At 44.3% G+C, this 21,062-nt stretch overlaps 2 protein-coding genes across 2 annotated transcripts in view; one reads left to right on the top strand and one right to left on the bottom strand.

Annotated features, from left to right (window-relative positions):
- Nucleotides 1–14,672, top strand: part of ENTPD8 (ectonucleoside triphosphate diphosphohydrolase 8) — a 32,076-nt gene extending 17,404 nt beyond the window's left edge. The window contains exons 2-10 of the mRNA XM_079961566.1: nt 746–873; nt 1,400–1,517; nt 2,433–2,583; nt 4,896–5,055; nt 6,513–6,743; nt 8,563–8,832; nt 9,792–9,902; nt 11,436–11,573; nt 13,088–14,672. Of these exons, the coding sequence (XP_079817692.1) occupies nt 748–873; nt 1,400–1,517; nt 2,433–2,583; nt 4,896–5,055; nt 6,513–6,743; nt 8,563–8,832; nt 9,792–9,902; nt 11,436–11,573; nt 13,088–13,270 (1,488 nt within the window). The 5' untranslated portion in view covers nt 746–747 and the 3' untranslated portion in view covers nt 13,271–14,672. The remainder of the gene's footprint in view (nt 1–745; nt 874–1,399; nt 1,518–2,432; nt 2,584–4,895; nt 5,056–6,512; nt 6,744–8,562; nt 8,833–9,791; nt 9,903–11,435; nt 11,574–13,087) is intronic.
- Nucleotides 14,673–16,210: 1,538 nt separating this feature from the next.
- The window catches only part of LOC307207604 (discoidin domain-containing receptor 2-like), a 55,057-nt gene continuing 50,205 nt past the window's right edge, over nt 16,211–21,062 (bottom strand). The window contains exons 21-27 of the mRNA XM_079961571.1: nt 20,754–20,813; nt 20,166–20,247; nt 19,416–19,480; nt 18,309–18,478; nt 17,667–17,772; nt 17,111–17,234; nt 16,211–16,951 (exon numbers count right to left, since the gene is read on the bottom strand). Coding sequence (XP_079817697.1) covers nt 16,869–16,951; nt 17,111–17,234; nt 17,667–17,772; nt 18,309–18,478; nt 19,416–19,480; nt 20,166–20,247; nt 20,754–20,813 — 690 coding nt within the window. The 3' untranslated portion in view covers nt 16,211–16,868. The remainder of the gene's footprint in view (nt 16,952–17,110; nt 17,235–17,666; nt 17,773–18,308; nt 18,479–19,415; nt 19,481–20,165; nt 20,248–20,753; nt 20,814–21,062) is intronic.

Raw genomic sequence — 21,062 nt, 5'->3', positions numbered from 1 at the left:
TATATTATTATTATTATTATTATTATTATTATTATTATTATTATTATTTACGCGGAAATGGAAATAAATCCACAAAAGTTCCTATCCCCACCCACCTGCAAAAATAAAAACCCAGACTATTTCCCCATATGCCCTTTAGTCATTCATTCACTCATTTAATCTTGACTTAAAAGTAGCTATTCAGGACAGGTAATAAGCTTACATTCTAAAAGCCATAGAGGGGAGGGGGAAGGGGTAGCAAGCTCAGGGACCAGTTCAGTTGCCGAGATATCCCTGTGACAGAAGGTGATTGTGGAAGGGTTGCCATATTCGCAAAAGTGAAAATCCGGACAAAGTTGTTGTTAAGTTGTTAAATCTTTGGGATTTTTACAGCATTTTTCTTAAGAAATTGCTCTAGTTGCCATATATCCAGGTTTTCCCAGACATTTTGCTAATTCGATGAAAATCTGCCCGGATGCCATTTTGACAGCCCGAGATACTCTGGTTTCACCTCAGATAGCATTTTGACAGCCTGAGTCCCAGACATGTCCAGGAAAACCCAGATGTATGGCAGCCCTAGATGATGGACTCTCTCTTGTTGGAGCTTGGTTGGTTGGTCTCTGTCAGGGATGATAAAATGTCAAGATCCCTGTACCAAGAAGGGAGCTGGATTAGAGGACTTCCCAGATCCCTCCCAACTCATGAGTCTATGATTCTATTATCTTGATGGATGGACAGGAAATTCTTCATGTTTTTATATATTTAGCTATGGGAAACAAATGGAGCAACTGGTACCTCCCAGCAGCCCTGGTGATTCTGAGCATGTTCTCCCTCACAGCCCTGCTCCTCATTGTGGTGGGAAACCACAATGTCACACTGCCTCCAGACAATAAGGTGAGTGTGCAGCCATACCTGATACCATGGACCTTTCTTTGAGGCAAATCCACTGAGTCAGTTGTTTAAGAAATAAATGTCTTCCTATTATATAGGTGTGGGGAACCTCAGGCTTCTCCATTTGGCCTCCAGGACTCTCCCCAGGCCATACACCCCTCTCCAGTCACACCCCTCATTGGGCTCTTTGAACTTTTCTGCCTGGCTGGAACATGTCCCCTTGAACTCTGGTTATAACGCTTCTTTGTCTGGATGAAGGGTTTGTGGGTGGGTGTAAGCTAGCCCACTGTACAAAGTGAAGAGAAACACTCATTGCTCCACCTACTTGTTGCTGTCCACCACTGGCATGTGGCACCCAGGGAGTTACCCAGAAAGAAATTTGGCCCTCTGGCCAAGGAAGTTCCCCCACTTCTATCTTAAACCCTGATGAGAGTTCAGTGGTTTGTTGGTTGGTTGATTTTGCATTCTAACTTAGCAGCTCAGGTTTTGCACCTCCTGACTCTTTCATTCTAAATGTCTCCCCCTCCAGTACGGGCTGGTGTTTGATGCGGGCTCATCCCACACCTCGCTGTTCGTCTACCAGTGGCCAACGGACAAAGAGAACAACACAGGCGTGGTCAGCCAGACCTTCTCCTGTCATGTCAATGGTCAGCTTCTCCTAGTTACATAAAAACATGGCAGGGGCATCTGAGGAAGGTGGGAGAGGGATCCAGAAGGTCTAAAATATCAGCTGTATTCAACTCCCAGTGACAAATACCACATTGATTATGGAATACTGAATACAGTTGACTCTCACCTTACGTGGGGGTTATGTTCTGTACTGCATAAAGACAAAATTGCATAAAGACAAAATACTCTCTCTGCACCTCCGAATACCCTCCCAAGGTGAGTGTCATGGTGGCTGGGATTGCTGACCTTCCCCCTCCCACACAGGCACCTGCCCCCTTTTAATTTTTTTGTAAAAAAAAATTTGGCCAAGCTCGTAAAGCTGACTTTGCGCAAATTAAATGTGCCTAAGTTGTGAGTCAACTGTATATGGGTCAGAGAGAGAGAGAGAGGGAGAGAAAGAAGGCATGTCAGAGAGGGGGGAGAAGCAATGTCACCCAGAGAGGGGTCATCAGAAAGGGGGTATGAGAAAGAGAGATGGGTGTCAGAGAGCGCTGGGGTGTCACAGAAAATAGAAGGGATGTCATGGGTGGGTGGGTGGGTGAAAGGAGAGTAGGGATAATGGGGATTCAGTTCAGTTTGCAATTAAAAGGAAACTTAACCTAATCCGCGTTTTCCAAAACAATAAAAAACTGTTTAAAGTGCTGTCACAGCGCTTTTAATGTGTGGTGTGAATGTGGTCTAGGTTAAGCAAAATTACCTACAAACCCAGGGATATTAGGATAAATTTGCACTAAAAGCCTTGATGGTGACTTAAAAAAAAAAAGATCTGGATATATGGGGAACTGATATATGGGGAAACTGAAGATCTGGATATATGGGGAACTGAAATCAAGAAGGGAAAAAGTAATATGTGCACAGATTTGCCCACCTCTATGCGCTTTTTTGTGTTTCAGGGAGTGGGATATCAAGTTATGCCAAAAACCCTCCGCAGGCAGGTGCCTCCCTCAAGGAATGCCTGGATGCTGCCATGACCGTGATCCCCCCAGAAAGGCAGCAGGAGACGCCAGCTTATCTGGGAGCCACAGCCGGCATGAGACTGTTGAGGTACAAAGACAAAGAGCCAGGGTTTACAGAGTGAGGTGAAACCAGTCATGTTAGCAAAACAGCTGCCTAATAATAATAACAATGGATCTCAGACTAGGAGTCTCAATTTTGAGTTGCTTTTTTTTAAAGGAGCAAGTGTCTAGTCTTTACGGATGCAAATACAGTATAGGCTTGAAAGAGCAGCAGTTCTAAGGGTACAAGGCATGGCTTAGGTCCAAGCTATCTGAAAAGCTCCATTCCATCATACGAACTTGGCTGAGAGCTCAGATATTAGGGGAGGCCCCTCCCACAGTCTCACCACCCTCACAGGCATGCTTGTTAGGGACGTGGGAGAGGGCCTACTTGGTGGCTGCTCCCGGACTCTGGAACTCCCACCCCCCAAAAAAACCCTAGACTGGCCCCCTCTCTGGTGTCATTCTGCCAGCAGATGACGACCTTCTTGTTCCAACAGGCTTGGGAGAACTGATTTCTTTTAAGGAAAGGACTTACGTTGTGCTGTTTATATTGTAACCATCTACATGTTTTTAATCTCTCTCTCCCCACCTCCTCTCTAAGTTTTAATCCTATCATTGTTTAATTGTTTTAAATTATTTCCCCCCCTATGTTTATAGTAATTCTTATTTTTATATGTAAGCTCCCTTCAGTGCTATCAGAGGGGAAAGGTGGGGTACAAATAAATATATTGTTGTACATCACCCCAATACCTCAGCAGTGTGAGATTCCAGGGTTTCCGGTTGGCTTACCCAAGGTTAATGTTTCATTTCTGGAAAATAAAGCACAGCAGAGGCTGTGGTGTCTTGATAATATATGGTTTATTTACACACAAATACAAACTGGGCCTACAATGGAGGGATTCATCATATCAGCGCTGCCAGAGGAATTTGCTTCTCCCACAGGTACAGCCATGACATCAGCCATTGTGCTCTGCCTCTGGCGTTCTATGTCACATAACTCCTAACTCTAAGCTCTGTGCTTTATTTGTAGGCAGAGGCCAAATCATTTGCCACCTCACACCTTTCCTTTGATCCTCTGCTGTCCTAATGGTCCATTACCTCAGGCTGTCATCTCATGGGAAGCACCAGCTTGGCTTAATGAGTTTTTTTAGCACATGCTGATTCCTGAGTCTATAGAAATATCTCATACACAGCTTAATAATACACAAGGTCAGGGAGACTATAAGTTTCTAGCGCACAACCTAATATACATGGGTCTGACTATTCTGACACTCCAAGCATTGATTAAATTCTGCCACATGCTCAGTCCAGAGAAGATAGTGGTCTAGCATCCACAAATTCATAACACTATAGTAGCAGTATCCAATGTGAGTCCTACGCAGAGTAGACCCATTCACATTAAAGGGTCTATGTCATGCCCCAGCTACACCATTCATTCAAAGCTATATCATACCATGTTAAACAGTCATAGGGACTGTAGTTTGTTCAGGGTGCTGAGCAGTCTATTCAAAGGTAGAGTGTCCCTAGCTCTGGATGTTCCTTTCAGCCACTGTGGATAGCTCTTCTGTCCTCCATCAGTTTCTTGCAATGTTGTCCTCAATCCATCTAAAGTTAGTAGAGCAACTCAGGACCCAGCTTCACTGCACATTTAAAGCACACCTCTCTAAACAGTCATGTGTCTCCAAAAGAAGTGTAGTTTGTTCAGGGTGCTGAGAGTTGCTAGGAGACACCCCCCCCCCGAGCTACAATTCGCCAAGTGGTTTCACAATCAACCCCTCTTCCCAGGGAACTCTGGGACATGACTAATTTCAATGGTCCTACATTACATTGGCTGCAACCTTTCATTTTCAGTCTTCTGCTTTCTACACTACTCAGTTTTATTTGCATATACAGTTGTACTTTTAAAAAAATCTAGCTTTAAGTAAATTCTGTTGCATGTTGTTTGCATTTTTTATAAAACACATTGAGATTGATTGATTGATTGATTACTATATTAAGCAGTATATTTTTTAAAAGTACACACACACACACACACACACACACACACTACTTAATTTGAAAAGTTGTTTGCCTGTCAGTACTCTGTGCATTTGGACAACTCTTAAGATAGTGTAACCAAATTTTGGATGATGGTTCCTGAGATCAATGAATGAGCACTTCTGCATTTGATTACAGTTGGACACCATTTTGCTTCAAGATGTCAGACTGAACCTTTCAAAACCACACCAATATTTGGGTTTCTTAGAATACCTGAGCAATGCTGGGTACGAAGCTGCCAGTAAATAAATAAAACAAAAGAACCCCAAATTAGCCTCATGCTTCCAAATTCACAGTTCTTCTTGGCAAATTACCCTACAGAATGGAGAATGAGTCTGCATCAAAACAAGTTCTGGAAGAAGTTGGCAAGACTATCAAGCAGTATCCTGTGAGTTTCCGAGGCGCTCAGATCATCAGTGGAGAGGACGAAGGTGCTTACGGCTGGATCACCATCAACTATCTGTTGGACTCCTTCACCAAGGTGGGGCTGATTCTACAAGACTATGAACAGGTTTAAGCTATGAACAAGAATAAGCTAGATATTTCTGGAGTACAGCTGCCATCTTCCCTGGCCATGCTGGTTGGTTCTGATAGGAACCCAATAAGGATAAGCTATGTTGCGAACTCCAAATACTGTTGTGCTCTCCAATCATTCATGACAATTGGCTATGTTGGCTGGGGCTGGTGGAAATCCAACAACATCTGGAGGTCACTATTTTGGCTACTTGTGGGCTAGAGCATCTTATTAGAACTAGGAAGAGCTGGGTTTGAACCCTTCCTCAGCCCATGAAGCTGATCTTGGGCCAGTCACACACTCTCACGTAAGCCTACAGGGTTGTATTAAGGATAAAAGGATTTGCACTAGCTCAAGCTCCCTTTAGCTAGGGTGAAACACAAATATAATTCTTTATCATCATGATGCTGGCTGAGGCTTGAGAGATCCTATTCCACCATGAGCTACTACATTCTCTGTGCCTGCCACGACTACTGTTGCTTAAATATTGCTTCTGGCCCTGCCCATTTCTCTAAGTCAGTGGTTTCCAACCAGTGTGCCGTGGCACCTTGGGTGCCTTGAATGATGATCAGGGGTGGCGTGGGCAACCCTAGCCTCTGTCCCTCTTTCTTTCCCTCTCATGTCTCTGCCTCCCAGAGGCTTGCACAGCTGCTTATTGCAGCAGCCCTGTCTAAAAGCTCCGCAGGCAAGGGTGCGGGACAGTACAGAGACTAGGGATGGCAGCAGCTGCTGCCCAGAGAACTCCCAAGGAGATGGGAGAGGAGGCTAAGGGAACACTCTACAAGGGAGGGTGTTCAAAAAGGGGTGAGAGGTTGCCAGCTCTACAGGCAAGGGGTGACATAACTGGGCTCTTGAGCCCCACAGGGGTGTCGCAGAAAGAACGCAGTTGGTCAAGGGAGCCGTGGACTCAAAAAGGTTGAAAACTTCTGCTCTAAGGAGCCAATAACAGTTGAGTGGTGGGACATTTTCCAGATGGCAGATATCCACCAGCTGATTAAAGGGGAACATCCAGCCATTTGATGTGGGCCAATTTAAGAATACAAGCCCTGGTGGATCAGATCAAAGGCCTGCTTCTGGTATGGGGACTCTGTAGGCCCTCCAGATGTTGCTGGAGTTCCAATCCCATGAACCCCAGACTTTTGTGCTGAGGGTTTCTGGGGTATAGTAAACTAATCAGGTATGTTTGTTTTGAAAGGTCTTTAAGAGCCATGCTTTATCAAACTATGGTTGTTAAATCATGGTTCAATATTGTGTCTGAACAAAGCCATAGAGCATTAGGAAATGCTAACCAGAATAAATGCAGAGGTGGGAAGATCGTTTTTTCAAAAGTGGGAAGGAGCTCAGTCCTAAAATCAGGTAGATCTCTAAATGATCTGCCCCTTGCCAGGCCCCACAAGTGCTAACCTGTTGTGGTATCTCTGCAGTATTCTGCTAAAGACAGAGAATGGATTCACCCCACTTCAACCAATATATTGGGCGCATTGGATCTCGGAGGGGCATCGACCCAGATTAGTTTTGTTCCAGCTGGCAAGATCACTGATCCAAACGAAGCCGCTCACTTCCGACTCTATGGGTTTGATTACACCATCTATACCCACAGCTACCTGTGCTATGGTCAGAACCAAGCCCTCCAACACCTGACCCGGATTATAATCGTAAGTCACCCGTTGCCATTCAGAAACTAGCCCTGGGCAGAGAGACTTGGCCGCTGGTGGGAGGTGTTAACTGAAAGGGACAGGAATATCATCTGGGAATATCATCTACAAACCCCTTGAAATCTCCTGAGATTCTTGGCAGACCACTTAATGATTTTTCTACCTGTTGTACCCATTGAAATGTGCTGTGCTAGATGCTGTATGACTTTTAACGGTATTTTTATTGCTACTTTTATTTCTTACATATTTTATTTTATTATATTACAGTTTGTTGCATTGGATTAAAATCGAACTAAAATAAGCAATGAAAATACACTTTAAATCAGTATGAATATTTAACATGAACGTGCGACAGACCACCTGAACAATGCTCACAGACCACAGTTTGCAAATCCCTGATCTGGGCTATAATAAAACAAAAATAGGGATCAAACCTTAAAGAATTTCATGCACAGTGTGGTTTTTAGATGTTCTTAAAGAAACTTAAAAAGCAGGCACCTTCATTGTATGTACTCTTTTCAGTGCCTTATAAAACCATACTTATTTAGGCAAGCTTATCCAGACTTTTTTGAGACGCGGGTGGCGCAATGGGTTAAATCACAGAGCCTAGGACTTGCCGATCAGAAGGTCAGCGGTTTGAATCCCCGCGATGGGGTGAGCTCCCGTTGCTCGGTCCCTGCTCCTGCCAACCTAGCAATTCGAAAGCACGTCAAAGTGCAAGTAGATAAATAGGTACCACTCTGGCGGGAAGGTAAACAGTGTTTCTGTGCGCTGCTCTGGTTCGCCAGAAGCGGCTTAGTCGTGCTGGTCACATGACCCAGAAGCTGTATGCCAGCTCCCCGTCCAGTAAAGCGAGATGAGCGCCGCAACCCCAGAGTCGGTCACAACTGGACCTAATGGTCAGGGGTCCCTTTACCTTTACCCAGATTTTTGGAATGTTGGCTTGTGTTTAATCTGGTTTTAATTTATCATTGATTCATTGATTTTATTCTGTTTACATTTTAAGCTGGGGGGAGTGGTAATTGTAAAGATTTATTATTATTATTATTATTATTATTATTACTCAAAAATCAAAAAATGATAAATCAAATTGTTTTTAAATTGTACCCCCCCCAATAATTTTATTATTTGATTTGATTTGTAAGGTTTTATGAAGCTATTAAAAATAATTTCGGATAACAAATGCAAATGAAAAGGTATAATTAATAGGTTGTAGGTAAACTTAAGGTTTATCCCAACTCTAATTGTCTTGTTTGCAGGAGAGGAACTGATTTGTTTTCAACCGCATTAGCCTCATCTGTGCTACACACTTAAAACAGTTTCATACCACTTTAAACACTCATGGTTTCCCCAGAAGATCCTGGGATGTGTACTTTACTAAGGGTCTGAGAGATGTTAGGAGATCCCCTATTCCCCTCTTAGATATACCATTCCCAGAGTTCCCTCTTCAATTGCTAAACCACTCTAGGAAATGTAACTCTGTGAATGGGAAATAGGGATCATTCCACTCCTCCAGGAAGTAATGATGGTGACCAACTTCAATGACTTCCGAAGAGGATTAGACCAATCCATAGAGGAGGATAAGGCTATATGTTCCACTTCCACTGTATGCCTCTTAATGTCAGTTGCTAGGAATCGCAAATGAGGACAGCGCTATTGAGCTCAGATCTTTGGGATTCCCATTGGTGCATCTGGTTGTCCATTGTGCGAACAGGATGCTGGACTCATTGTGCCATTGGACCAATCCTGCAGGGCTCTCCTTATGTTCTTATGAAGGTACCTCTGGACTATGGTTTCACTCTGTGGTTCTTGTCTCCAGAATTCAAGCTCATCAGATCGCGTCGATCACCCTTGCTACCCAGAAGGCTACATTTCATCCTTTACAAGTGCGTCTGTCTATAGCAGTCCGTGTGCCAAGCAATCAAACCCACCTCCAGCCTCGAAGAACTTTACTCTGGTGGGCACAGGCAATGGCACCCTTTGCCGGGAAACCTTCAAGAGTATTTTCAACTTCTCAAAAAACTGCAAATATAATGACTCCTGTGGTTTCAACGGGGTCTACCAGCCTAAGGTCAACGGAAAATTTCTGGTACGAGAGCATGCCGCCAATTCATGCTAAAAAGTTGGGAATAGAGATGTTCCTCTGTGTGTCTGTGTTTGTAATAGTCCAAATGCATATAGGCGTAGCCGGGGGGGGCAGCTGCCCCCAATAAAGTAATTAATAAAAATACTTAAGTTAAAGTAGAAATTGTGAGATTTTTCTGAATGCTTTGGGTCAAAAGAAAGTAATTTAAAACAGCTGATGTTGAGGCATTTCATTCCAAATCTGTTAGAAAGAGCCAGATAGAGGATGATGACAGGTGGGTGTCCTGCCCCCCATAACACAAATCCTGGCTACAGCCTTGCAAATGCAATGTATCAGTTGAATAATACTGGAATGTTTATTACTTTTGTTTACTGTTTGTTTATTCCACCGAAACATAGTTTTGATTTCTTTTTTTGTTATCTCTTTTTCTGCCTTGTAAATGAATTTCATTACTGATTTATCATCTGATTTTATTTTGTTGCAAGCTTTATCCAAGGAGCTCATCCTTCGGTTTATTAGCTAAAGTAAAAAATAAAGTAGAAAACTGCTTTATATTGAGTCAGATTACTGGTCCATCTATCTAGCTGGACTGACCGGGAAAGGCTCTCCAGGGTTTCAAGCAGGGTTCTCTCCAGCTCTACCTGGAGATGCCATCAGGGATTGAACCAGGGACCTTCTGCATGCAAAGCAGATGCTCTACCATTGAGTGATGGCCTTTCTGCTAAAAAAATAAACTAAGATCCTAGTTCTCATGGTTCTGAATAATGGGCTGAATTAAATAAGAACATAGGTCCATCTAGTTCTCTCCCAGCCCTACCTGGAGATGCTGAGGAATGAATATGGGACCTTTTGCATGCAAAGCAGGTGCTCTACCACTGGTCTACACCCTTCCCCAGGCTTCTATAGCCATTGTTGGTTTGATGTCTCTCACTCACCTGTTCATGTTTTATTTTAAATTTCAGGCTTTTTCTGCCTATTACTATACCTTCAATTTTCTGAACTTGACTGAAACTCAGCCACTGGCCACTGTTGAAGATACTATCAAGACGTTCTGTGCCAGGAAATGGGAGGAAGTAGGTATCCTATCATCCTGGTGTGGTTTGGAAGGTCACAGGAGACTTGTTGACCAATCTGTAAAATGAACATATATTTAGGAATATATCGGTTGAGGCACTCCAGTTTGGTAGCCCAAATTCTGAGGCTTGCACACCAGATCTCTTGGGCAGAGTTGATGAAGGACCTTTTTCTGCCTGAGGACCACATTCTCTTCTGGGCAACCAGACAGGGGGCCACATATCATTGATGGGTGGGGCCAGAAGTACAAGTGGGCATGGTTAGAGAGGCAAAGATGGGCAGAGCAGCCCATGAGAATTTTCCCTTTCGTACAATAGCCTCTTTCTGTACACATCCCTATCTATCCTCCATCAAGCAAGAGACATGATCAGAATTCAAATGACACAGCCCAGCCCAGCCAAAACACTCAAGGAGGGCACAGAGCAGAGTTGCTGAGATGTGTAGCCTGGGGGAAGCAAGTTTTGCTGGAGAGGAGCCAGTGTGGTGTAGTGGTTAAGAGCGGTAGACTCGTAATCTGGTGAACCGGGTTCACTTCCCCGCTCCTCCACATGCAGCTGCTGGGTGACCTTGGGCCAGTCACACTTCTCTGAAGTCTCTCAGCCTCACTCACTTCACAGAGTGTTTGTTGTGGGGGAGGAAGGGAAAGGAGAATGTTAGCCGCTTTGAGACTCCTTCAGGTAGTGATAAAGTGGGATATCAAATCCAAACTCTTCTTCTTCTTCTTCACCTGGCAAGAGGCCTGAGGGCCAAATACAGAGATTTGAAGGGCTGGATTTAGCCCCTGTACCTGAGGTTCTCCACCTTTTCTCTAGGAAGACAGCCAACAGCCTTCAGATGCTACCAAAGCCCTAGACTCAGTTCCTTGGATCTGTTCTCAGCCTGCTCCAAAGTTGTTGACAATGCTTTTTACCTACACAGAAAGGTGTTTTAGCATCAATACAGTTCGACACTGTGATATGAACTACACCTGCCAAAATCTTTTGTACTATGCAACCATGAAGAACAAACTGTAGCCCATGATCCCTTATCCCAGATGAGGCCTTGTTTGAGGTACTGCCACTGGGGGCCGCCCAGTTGGCATTGACCTATGCTCATCCTTAAAGGTGCCACAAGACCCAAAGCTGTCTTTGCTGAAACACAGCTGCCCTTCTGGAAAGTCCTGAAGGTTCACACAACTGGACCCTTCAGTCACCTTAATCCAGGCATGGGAAACCCTGTCACCCTCCAGATGTTGCTGAACTAGAATTCTCACCAACCCCCAGACAGCACAGCTCATGGTCAAGGGTGGTGGAAGTTATAGTCCAATGACATCTGGAGGGCCACAGGTTTCCCATCCCTGCCCTCAAATGATTTCAGGTAGTTGTGCTGAGTTGCTGCTGGTCAGAGTAGCCAATGTGGTGCCCTCTAGATATGGTCAGACTCCAACTTGCATCAAATCAGGCAGTATAACCAATGGTCAGGAAATGAACACTCTCCTACCTCAGCTGCTCTTGAAATGTTATGTCTCTCTCTCTCTCCCTGTCTTTCCTCAGTTGAAATCCAGTTACTCCGGCGAGAAGGAGGACCATCTGAAAAACTACTGCGCTAGTGCCAACTACATCCTTACTCTCTTGCTGGACGGTTATGGCTTTCGAACGGACACCTGGAACAACATTGCCTTCCGGATGCGGGTGAGGGCAGAGCTGGAGGTCATGTCAGTATATATGGTTTAGGTCCAAGGTATCTGAACCAGCCCAGGTTTTGAAGGGACTGATTGTTTGCAGAGAGTTTGTCCTTACCTTTTCTGTCTCTGCCCATTTCACTTCCCCACCCCCCACATAAGCAATTCCTTTCTCCTCCTTGCCAATGGTCTGAAAAACATCACTTTCACAAGGGCTTCTGTAGGCGAAAATAGATATAGATTATCTGTGTGGGATAATTAACAAAATACTTAGCTGGAACTCTAGATCCAAAGCACAGGACTAAACACTTTCCCCAGCAACGGAGTTTAATATTTTTTTCCAATTTTTTTAATTGATTTTCCAAAAATTTTAAACAAACAAACAAACATACATACATGTTAACTGTACTTAATCCAATCTTAGTAACATTGATAAGTGACTTCCTCAAATCCCCCTGACTGAATTTCAGTATATATCATTGTAACAGTTTTCCAAAACAAGTTTCTCATAAAATTTACTTAATCACTTAACATCTTTCTTTTCATCTTTACTTTAAACATATTATTCTATAACTTCACATATTTAAATCCTAAGCCTATCTGTTATTTGCAAGTATTTCTATTTAAATTATCTTAGCATATTTAACTAAATAGTCTTTGAATTTCATCCATTCCTCCTGGTATTCCTCCTCCTTCTGGTCGCATGATGATAGTCCATGATGATAGTCCATCATCTTCATCTGCCATTCCTACACTGTTGGCACTTCTTGTGTTTTCCAGTTCTTAGCTAATAAAATTCTAGCTGCAGTTGTGGCATACAAAAACAATCTAACATCTTTTTGGGGCAATTCCAAACCTGTTATTCCAAGAAGAAAGGCCTCTGGTTTCTTAATAAATGTATATTTCAACATTTTTTTCAATTAATTATAAATCTTCTCCCAGAAGTCTTCCACCTTAGGGCAGGTCCACTACATATGATAAAAGGTACCCTCTTTTTCTTTACGTTTCCAGCATAGATTATCACTATTATGGTATATCTTTGTCCAGCAACAGAGTTTAAAAGTCACAAAAGCAAGCAGCATTGTAGTGTGAAGATACAGGCTGTTGAAACCATTTTAATATCCCATTTAGTCCACTTTCAGAACTTCCGTGTTTCTACTGCTCTTAGCCACAGACCACACACCTTAGTGAGTTTTGAAATGGTTTACTTATAAAGTTCCAAAAGTCAGGTTCATGCATTTACCTATATAGCAGCAAGTAAACACGGGTAGAAATCTTGGGATACAAAATATAGTGAAATAGCCCGAAGTACTGGAGCACCAGGTTTTCTCCCAGCCCAGGAGATGCTGGGGAATGAACCTGGGACCTTCTACATGCCAAGCAAATGCTCTTCCCATGACAAGGAAGCTCACCTCTGCCTGAAATGCCAGCTTTGTGTTGGCTCATGGCAAGGCTATTAGCATTAAGTGGTGGGCACTGTGTTTGCCTTCCTTTGTGACTCTACTCTCTCTCTCTCTCTTGCAGGCTGCCAACTCGGAAATTGGCTGGACTCTGGGCTACATGCTGAACCTCACCAATATGATCCCCGCAGAGGCCCCCCGACAGCTGAGAGGGCACGAGGAAGGGGTGTGGGCAGCCAGCATTTTCTTCATTGCCGCTGTGCTGGCAATCTGTATTGCCCTGCTGGTCATGTATTTACTGCGCTGAGAGAAAGGGGCGGCATTTTGGACTGTTCACCTCCCCGCAGCCTCTGTGTGGGTTAGGGTGGGGCAGTCAGCACCAGCCCCTCAGCGGACCCACAAGCAAGCAAACACTAAACAGATTGGCAGGCGCCACCAAGCCAGACCAGCTTCAACTCTCTAAGACCCAATGGGACAAACATACACTACTTGCCCAACTAACACTGATTATGCCTTTTATTTTCAGAAGTACATGCAGTATATAATTTATTGTACCGCAATCCCCCCTCCCCAGCAATATATTAGCTATGTAAACCATGAAGTCCCTGGTTCGAAACTTATCTCTTCCGTGAGCTGTTGCAAAGGCCAGAGGCAAGCTGCTTTCTTTCTCATCAACCCCCCCCCCAAAAAAAACCAGGGTGATGATAAAACTGTTCTGTGTTGCAGGAATCTCCTAAGACTCACTGGGAATAATGGAGGTAGGGCTTTGACCCTCCCCACTTGAAAGCACTCTAGCAATATTATTATTAATGAAAATTAATTGTAATAGGAATGAATTTGCAAGTACTAGTAATATTGTTTCTCATCCGCTGTTTACTGGACCAGAAGTTCACTGGTGCCAACCTGCAACTGGCAAGTGCATATGCCTGCCTTGGTGGGCAAGAGAGCGGGACTTCAAGGCTGCTTATCAGGTCTTCAGATTGATCTTGGCACCAAGGTGAGAGACCAGTTTAAAGCAGATGATAGATTCTCAGGCAAAGGAATTGCAGGGTGCCAGGAGTCAGTCGAACAGGAGCTACAGTGGTCTGATTCAGGCCTGGAAGAGGAACTGCCTGGGATGGGATCCCCAAAGATGCAGCCACGGACGAAAACACCATACAAATACTGTAAATACTTGGGGGAGTTGATTCTATGGGGCTGGTTCTCATCTCCCTGTTGTGGACAGCTAGTTACATTCTTTTTTTCTTTTTTCTTTTGCACCAAAATATTTTTGTGGGTGAAAGGATGTCTCTCAACCCCATCAGGAACAAACTTTCCACAAGACTTAAGGCATGTGCAGGCTGTCTTCATTTTCCAGTTGGGATTCCATCACATACCAGCAAAATTCAAATTTGAAATGAAATTGAATATGAAGTACTTGGGCAACAAAAAGAGACCTGGACTTTTTGTGGCAAGAAATGAATGCGATGGGAAAATGCGTGGGATAGCACTTACATGACCCGACACCATAGAAATTCCCTGCAAACAAATTGGAATGAGTGTGCAATAAACAGTTGGACAATGTATGACCTCCCTGCGAACTCTGCACAAACAAATCAGGACAAATGTTCAATAAACAGGTCATCAGGAACTGACCTCACAGTGCTCGCTAGAAAACTTTATAATTCTTTTTATTGCACATTTCTCAAATAAAAACTTTGCTAAGTGTTTACTGTGGACTTATGAAACCAGGAATTATCTGCAGTGTTCTGTTTTTATTGAAGGATTTGGTAATGAAGACCAAATTTGGCTTTCAAAGAAACTTATCTTTCATGAAGGAAGCTTTGCACTAGTCCTCCTGGGTTTATGAAACCAAGGATTACCCAGCAGCACTTTTCCTTTTAGTGCAGGATTTTGTATTGGAGGCAGGGTTTGGCTTCCATGATTGGCTGGGGATGGTGGGAGTTGTAGTCCAAAAGAGCTGAGGGCGCCAGGTTGGGGAAAGCCTGCCTTACAGGCTTAAAGGTAAAGGTAAAGGTACCCCTGCCCGTACGGGCCAGTCTTGCCAGACTCTGGGGTTGTGCGCCCATCTCACTTAAGAGGCCAGGGGCCAGCGCTGTCCGGAGACACTTCCAGGTCACGTGGCCAGCGTGACATCGCTGCTCTGGCGAGCCAGAGCCGCACACGGAAACGCCGTTTACCTTCCCGCTGGTAAGCGGTCCCTATTTATCTACTTGCACCCGGAGGTGCTTTCGAACTGCTAGGTTGGCAGGCGCTGGGACCGAGCAGCGGGAGCGCACCCCGCCGCAGGGATTCGAACCACCGACCTTTCGATCGGCAAGTCCTAGGTGCTGAGGCTTTAACCCATAGCGCCACCTGCGTCCCCTCGCCACCTTACAAGCCCTTACAGGCTTAGGTGGCTTTAAAAAGGGGGAGGAGACAAGTTCAGGGAGCTAGATCCACAGCATATATTCGAAGCACGCCTAGTGCATATTTAAAGGTTATAACTTCTCACAAAGAATCCTGGGAACTATAGCTAGTTAAAGATGCTGTGAATTGTAGCTTTGTAAGGGGGAAACCATAGCTTCCAGGATTCTTGTGGGGTGTGGGGGGGGGTCATTACTTCAAACGTGCACTGGATGTGCTTTAAATGTATGTTGTGAACCTGACCTTAGTCATGAGGTAGGGACACAGGTGGCACTGTGGTCTAAACCACTGAGCCACTTGGGCTTGCCGATCAGAAGGTTGGTGGTTCAAATCCTCACGACGGGGTGAGCTCCCATTGCTCTGACCTAGCTCCTGCCCACCTAGCAGTTCAAAAGCACGTCAAAGTGCAAGTAGATAAATAGGTACCACTCTGGTGGGAAGGTAAACGGCATTTCCGTGTGCTCTGGCACTCGTCAAGGTCCTCCGTGTGCCAGTAGTGGTTTAGTCATGCTGGCCACATGACCCAGAAAACTGTCTGTGGACAAACGCTGGCTCCCTTGGCCTGAAAGCGAGATGAGTGCCACAACCCCATAGCCACCTTTGACTCGACTTAACCATCCAGGGGTCCTTTACTTTACCTTTTACCTTTTAGTCATGAGGTCTAAATTCACATTCAGCAGATCACTGAATCACAGTTGCTGGGGAAAGCTGCCCTTGGGGAATGGTTGTTGCCTTCCAGCCCTGCACATATAGCTTTGGTCTGATCCTGCAGGGCTCTTCTCATGTTTTTACTGTTAGCAGACCTTGCAGCTTGGAATTAGAGTGGAACAAACACTTCCAATTTCTGGAATTCAAAGGCTTTATTCATGCAGAAACTGTTTACAGAATGAGTGGAGATAGAAGGAGAGAAATAGCATATATCTTGTCTCAAAAAGTTAGGACAGAGCAACAAACAAAATAGCTCAGTTTTAGGGGTGGCATTAAGGATGACAAAGCAAAGACGATAAGCAAGTGCTGGCAAGATTGCTAGACCAACAGTGCCCTCTGGTGGTTTAAAGTAATTCATGCATTAACTACAAACTCAAGACAAGGAAATATATTTGCTTTTCACCAACACTCCAATCCAATTAACTTTATTGTACTAGCCATTGGCCATGACAAATGTGAATCAAAAATAAATATAAGCAAAAGGGATGCTGCGCCACAAATAATAGTCTCTATTTAGCTCTCTGAGTTTCCCTTACATTTCACTGCTATATTGTCCAGGGTATTCTTTCTGATCTTTTCAGTCACCAAAGCAAAAAGGGTGACTTTATGAGTCACTGAAATGTTTCCATTACTAAGAAGCCAACACTTCACCAACACTTAGATGCATTTTCAGCATGTCTGAAGGGCAACACAGCACCTAATGGCAAGGGAAGGGTCGATTGTAGCATCTGTGATTGAATGCGTGGGTGAGCTAAGGGACAAGCCCCTTTTTTCTGCACTAGGAGCAGGTATCAACAGCACTCTCGCACAGCAAAGCATTTTGGGAAAATGCCAGTGGTTCCATTGCAGCGTCCTTCCAGCCACTCCTCGTTCACTGTGAAAACACAACCAAGGTGAAGGCAGGTGGGTTTATGGCCAAAGGCACAGATCAAGAGAAGGGGATGAGGAAGGTGCCTCTGGTGCCTTTTAACCTGGGAGGGGGGATCATTTTTCCCTTCAGGGACCATCAAACATCCATCTCTGCCCTGCCTACCTTCAGAGAGGATCTCCAGCTTGTCACCTTCTTTGAAAGACAGATCCTCCTGGCCCTGAGCAGTGTAGGGGTGACATGCAATCATGTGGTAGAGTACTGGCCTGCTTGTGGTATCCCTTTGGGCCTTCAGAACACACACAAATGGACTGGATCAACACATGCACTGGAATCAGAGGGTTGGTAAGGAATCTCAAGAGTCATCTAGTCAAACCCACTACCAATGCAGGCAATCCACTATTGCAGCACCTGTAATAGGTGGCCAGCCAGCTTCTAACAAAGGACAGCCTACCCACTTCCAAGGAATTTCGCTTCCACCATCCAACAGCTTTTACTGTCAGAATGAGGTCGTAGAGGGAGCTTGAGTAAAACAATTAACTCTACCGCTTCAGGTTGGAGGATACCATTTCTGAATATTAATATTATTAATAAAAATAATATCTCACTAAAAATTGAAAACAGCAAGGCAGGACTGGTGTGCTAGCCTCCTGTTTGCAGGGAAATTTGTTGTTGTTGTCCAGTCTTTAAGCCAGATAACCCAACACCAATCAACACATACCTGGCACCAGAGGGTCAGCTGACCACCTTCCATGCTTTGCCAGATGTTCCTCAGTTCTTCATCACTGCTAACAGGGATCAGCTCATCACTACCTGAAATCTTGTACCTGAAAAGGGTCAGTGATGCAATCATGCACAGGTACATAGGAAGCTGTTAAGGCAAGAGTGGCATGGTCACACCATACATTTAAAGCTCATGGCTTTTCCCAAAGAACCCTAATACATATGCATTTTTGTAAACATTGTTGGGTTGGAGAATTGTGCCACAAAATTAGGAGAAGTGCAAATTTCAAAGGATAGCTGTGTACTGTGGTACCTCGGGTTACATACGCTTCAGGTTACATATGCTTCAGGTTACAGACTCCGCTATCCCAGAAATATTACCTCAGGTTAAGAACTTTGCTTCAGGATAAGAACAGAAATCGTGCTCTGGTGGCGCAGCAGCAGCAGGAGACCCCATTGGCTAAAGTGGTGCTTCAGGTTAAGAACAGTTTCAAGTTAAGAACAGACCTCCAGAACGAATTAAGTACTTAACCTGAGGTACCACTGTATAGGTTTGAAGATTGTGTTGGAAAGCCACATATCAGATAGATTCGGCTTTCATCCCTACCTGGTGCCAGTTCATGTGTATCTCAGAACCTACCTCACTGACATCCGTGTAGCCTGCTGGCAGCATTCTTCCTGTAGCAGGTTCCTGAAGTCAGCCAGGGATGGGGCAGGACTCATTTTTACCTTGACGGAGTAGGAAGTGTGAATCTTCAGCAGGATGAACCCATTGGTGATGTCACCAGCCTCCCCAGAAGAGGATAAGTCCTGCTCAAGAGATGGAAAGGTATGGCTGAGCAAAGGGACCATCTGAAACAGTGTGTGTGTAGTATAAATAAAAATATAACAACTCCCCTTCCTGACACCCCAAACAGTATTTTGGGATACAGATTGCATTTCATGGAAGCACAATATAGTCTACAAATAGGATTAAGAAGCTTCTATTTTAACTTGGTATTCAGTCTCCTGTAACAGTATTTTTCCCTTCACAGTGCTTGTTGCTTATTTATCACCTACAATCAAAATAAATGACTCTGTTATTTAGATCCACATCTCGTTATTCTTAATTTATCTAACTTTTCTCCAGTTAATCCTATTTTCCCTTGCAAAGACCATACCATTTGAAATGTAGTTGGCAGGGGTGACCCATCCCGTTTCACCACCTGAAGTGAAACAGGAATTGCTGCCCCACCACCACCATGTACCCCACTTCCACCACCGCTGCACCCCAGTTTTTGCCAGACTCCTCAAAGCATTGCAATTCAGCTTCTCCGCCTTGGGGCAGTGAGGATGAGTAGCAATACTGTGCATCCAAACACCTTCCTCTTGACGATGGAAGTGGTGGGAAGAGGACCGCCTCTTGCGCTGAGGTGGGTGTTTCACCCCTCCGCATGGATGGGCCAGCTCAGTTAATTGGAACCATTCTGCCAGATTCCTGACTATTTATAAAACCAATAAACAAACACCAGCCTGCCAAAAACATGTCTGCCTTTCTTTGACCTCTCATTGCTTGGATTTTGCGAGACAATCTTTCTAGGACAGCTAGCTGGCAAACTTTACAATGCCAATATTATAGATTAATAAAACTTACAATTCTTATGAAGCAGATTTTAGGGCTGTTCATGATGCAATAGCTAAAGCCCTTTTGCAACTACATTATATTACGTTATGTCACATTATTGCCATGGCAAATAAAGAGTCTCACCTCCAGGGATGTATTTTGACCAGTGATGTTCATGTCTGCCCTGTCGTCATCTTTCTTGGCTGGTGCTGCAAAACAAGCTTCACCCACTTACTAAGAAAGCTGCATACACTTTATATTTTATTTTTATTTTATTTAATGTTTATTTAATGTTTAGATTTTAAAATTTATACCCCGCTCTCCACCATATGGCTCTCTTAAAGTGGCTTACAGTAACAAAATGCACAATATGCAATTTAAAGAATCTCCCCTCAAGAAAAAAAAATCTAGAAACTGTAGTTTATTAAGGGTCTGGGAGCTCTAGCTCTGGGAGGTGTAAACTATAGTTCCCAGGAATCTTTGAGGAGGAGATGTGTTTCAAATTCCGGGTGTGTACGCAGCCTAATTCTATTAGTTAAACCCTGCCTTTATCATATTACTTTTATACCCCACCTTTCATCCATGGTTCTTCCTCCTCCCCATTTTGCCCTCAGAATCCTGCTGGATAGATTGGGCTGAGAGGCGGAGAGAGGAGTTACTGGCCCAAGGTCACCCGGTGAACTTTGTGGCTGAGTGGGGATTTGAACCCTGAGTTCCCAAGTCCTAGTCAGACACTCTAACCAATATGCAACAATGGAGAAAGGAAGCAAACTGGTTCCTTCTCCCTCTATCTCCTTTGCTGTAGGCTCTGTAGCTCTGCGCACCCACTGGGAGAAATGGGAGGATATAAAGGGTCCCTCCAGACACCTGACAAATCCCCTTCTTGTGGCTGACCTGATTTCTGAATATTTTGCCTCTCGCAGGGCAGGGTGGGGGGTTCTTTTCCAGGTGGTGGGGGAATCCCACTGCTGCCTTTCTGCAAGAAGTGAGAAGCTTCGAGATATGCCAAATACCTTGTACGCACACACACAAAAGGTTGCTACTCTCTTTGGCTTGGGGTGGGAACAAAAGTAGATGAGAACAAGAGAAGCAAAGCAAGGGGTGCTAAAGTTCAGGAATACCTAATACAGGGTTGCCAACTTTTCCAGCCAGCCTCTGTAGCTGTGCCTTTTAAGAGCAGCTTCCTTTGCATCTCTGAGGTGGTTAATATGTTGATCTATGCACAGCAATAAGTTTCAGTGGCTGATTTCTGCACATCAGCAAATATCATATTGAACAGCGCAGGCACTGGCCACTTTCAGGTCAGGTGGCCACCTTTATGGCTGTGAGAGAGAGGCGGGTTGATGTGGCAATCAGGGAAGTATAGGTGGTTTAGGGCAAGCAATGCTTCTAGAGAGAAGCCAGGAGAAAGAAATTGGCAACTGCTGTCTGCGCCAGGAGCCCGTGAGCATCCCACATACTTCCCTTGCTTTCCCCCCTCACCTGGGGCAGGGGATCATGAAAGCCGATGCAACAATCTTCCTCAAAAGCAGAAGAGATGACCTGTGAATGGAGGGAGGGTGGCATAAAATGAGCATTTCTTTATTTATGATTTTCAATTTTATACATTTCACTGATTTCACTATCATTTTGACATTTCGAAACATGACTTCCTTCCCCCTCTTTCTGCTGTTCCTTAAATTTATTTTTAATATTTTCTGCATATCCAAATTAACTTAATTTGCTCATTTATTCCTCTATTTTAAATAAATACTCTTATAAAACTGCAGGTTATTACAATAATCCTGCCAA

The sequence above is a fragment of the Podarcis cretensis genome (assembly GCF_951804945.1).
Source record: "Podarcis cretensis genome assembly, chromosome: Z".
NCBI lineage: Eukaryota > Metazoa > Chordata > Lepidosauria > Squamata > Lacertidae > Podarcis > Podarcis cretensis.
Note: the sequence above shows the minus strand (reverse complement) of the source record. Positions and strands in the feature narration are given on the sequence as shown.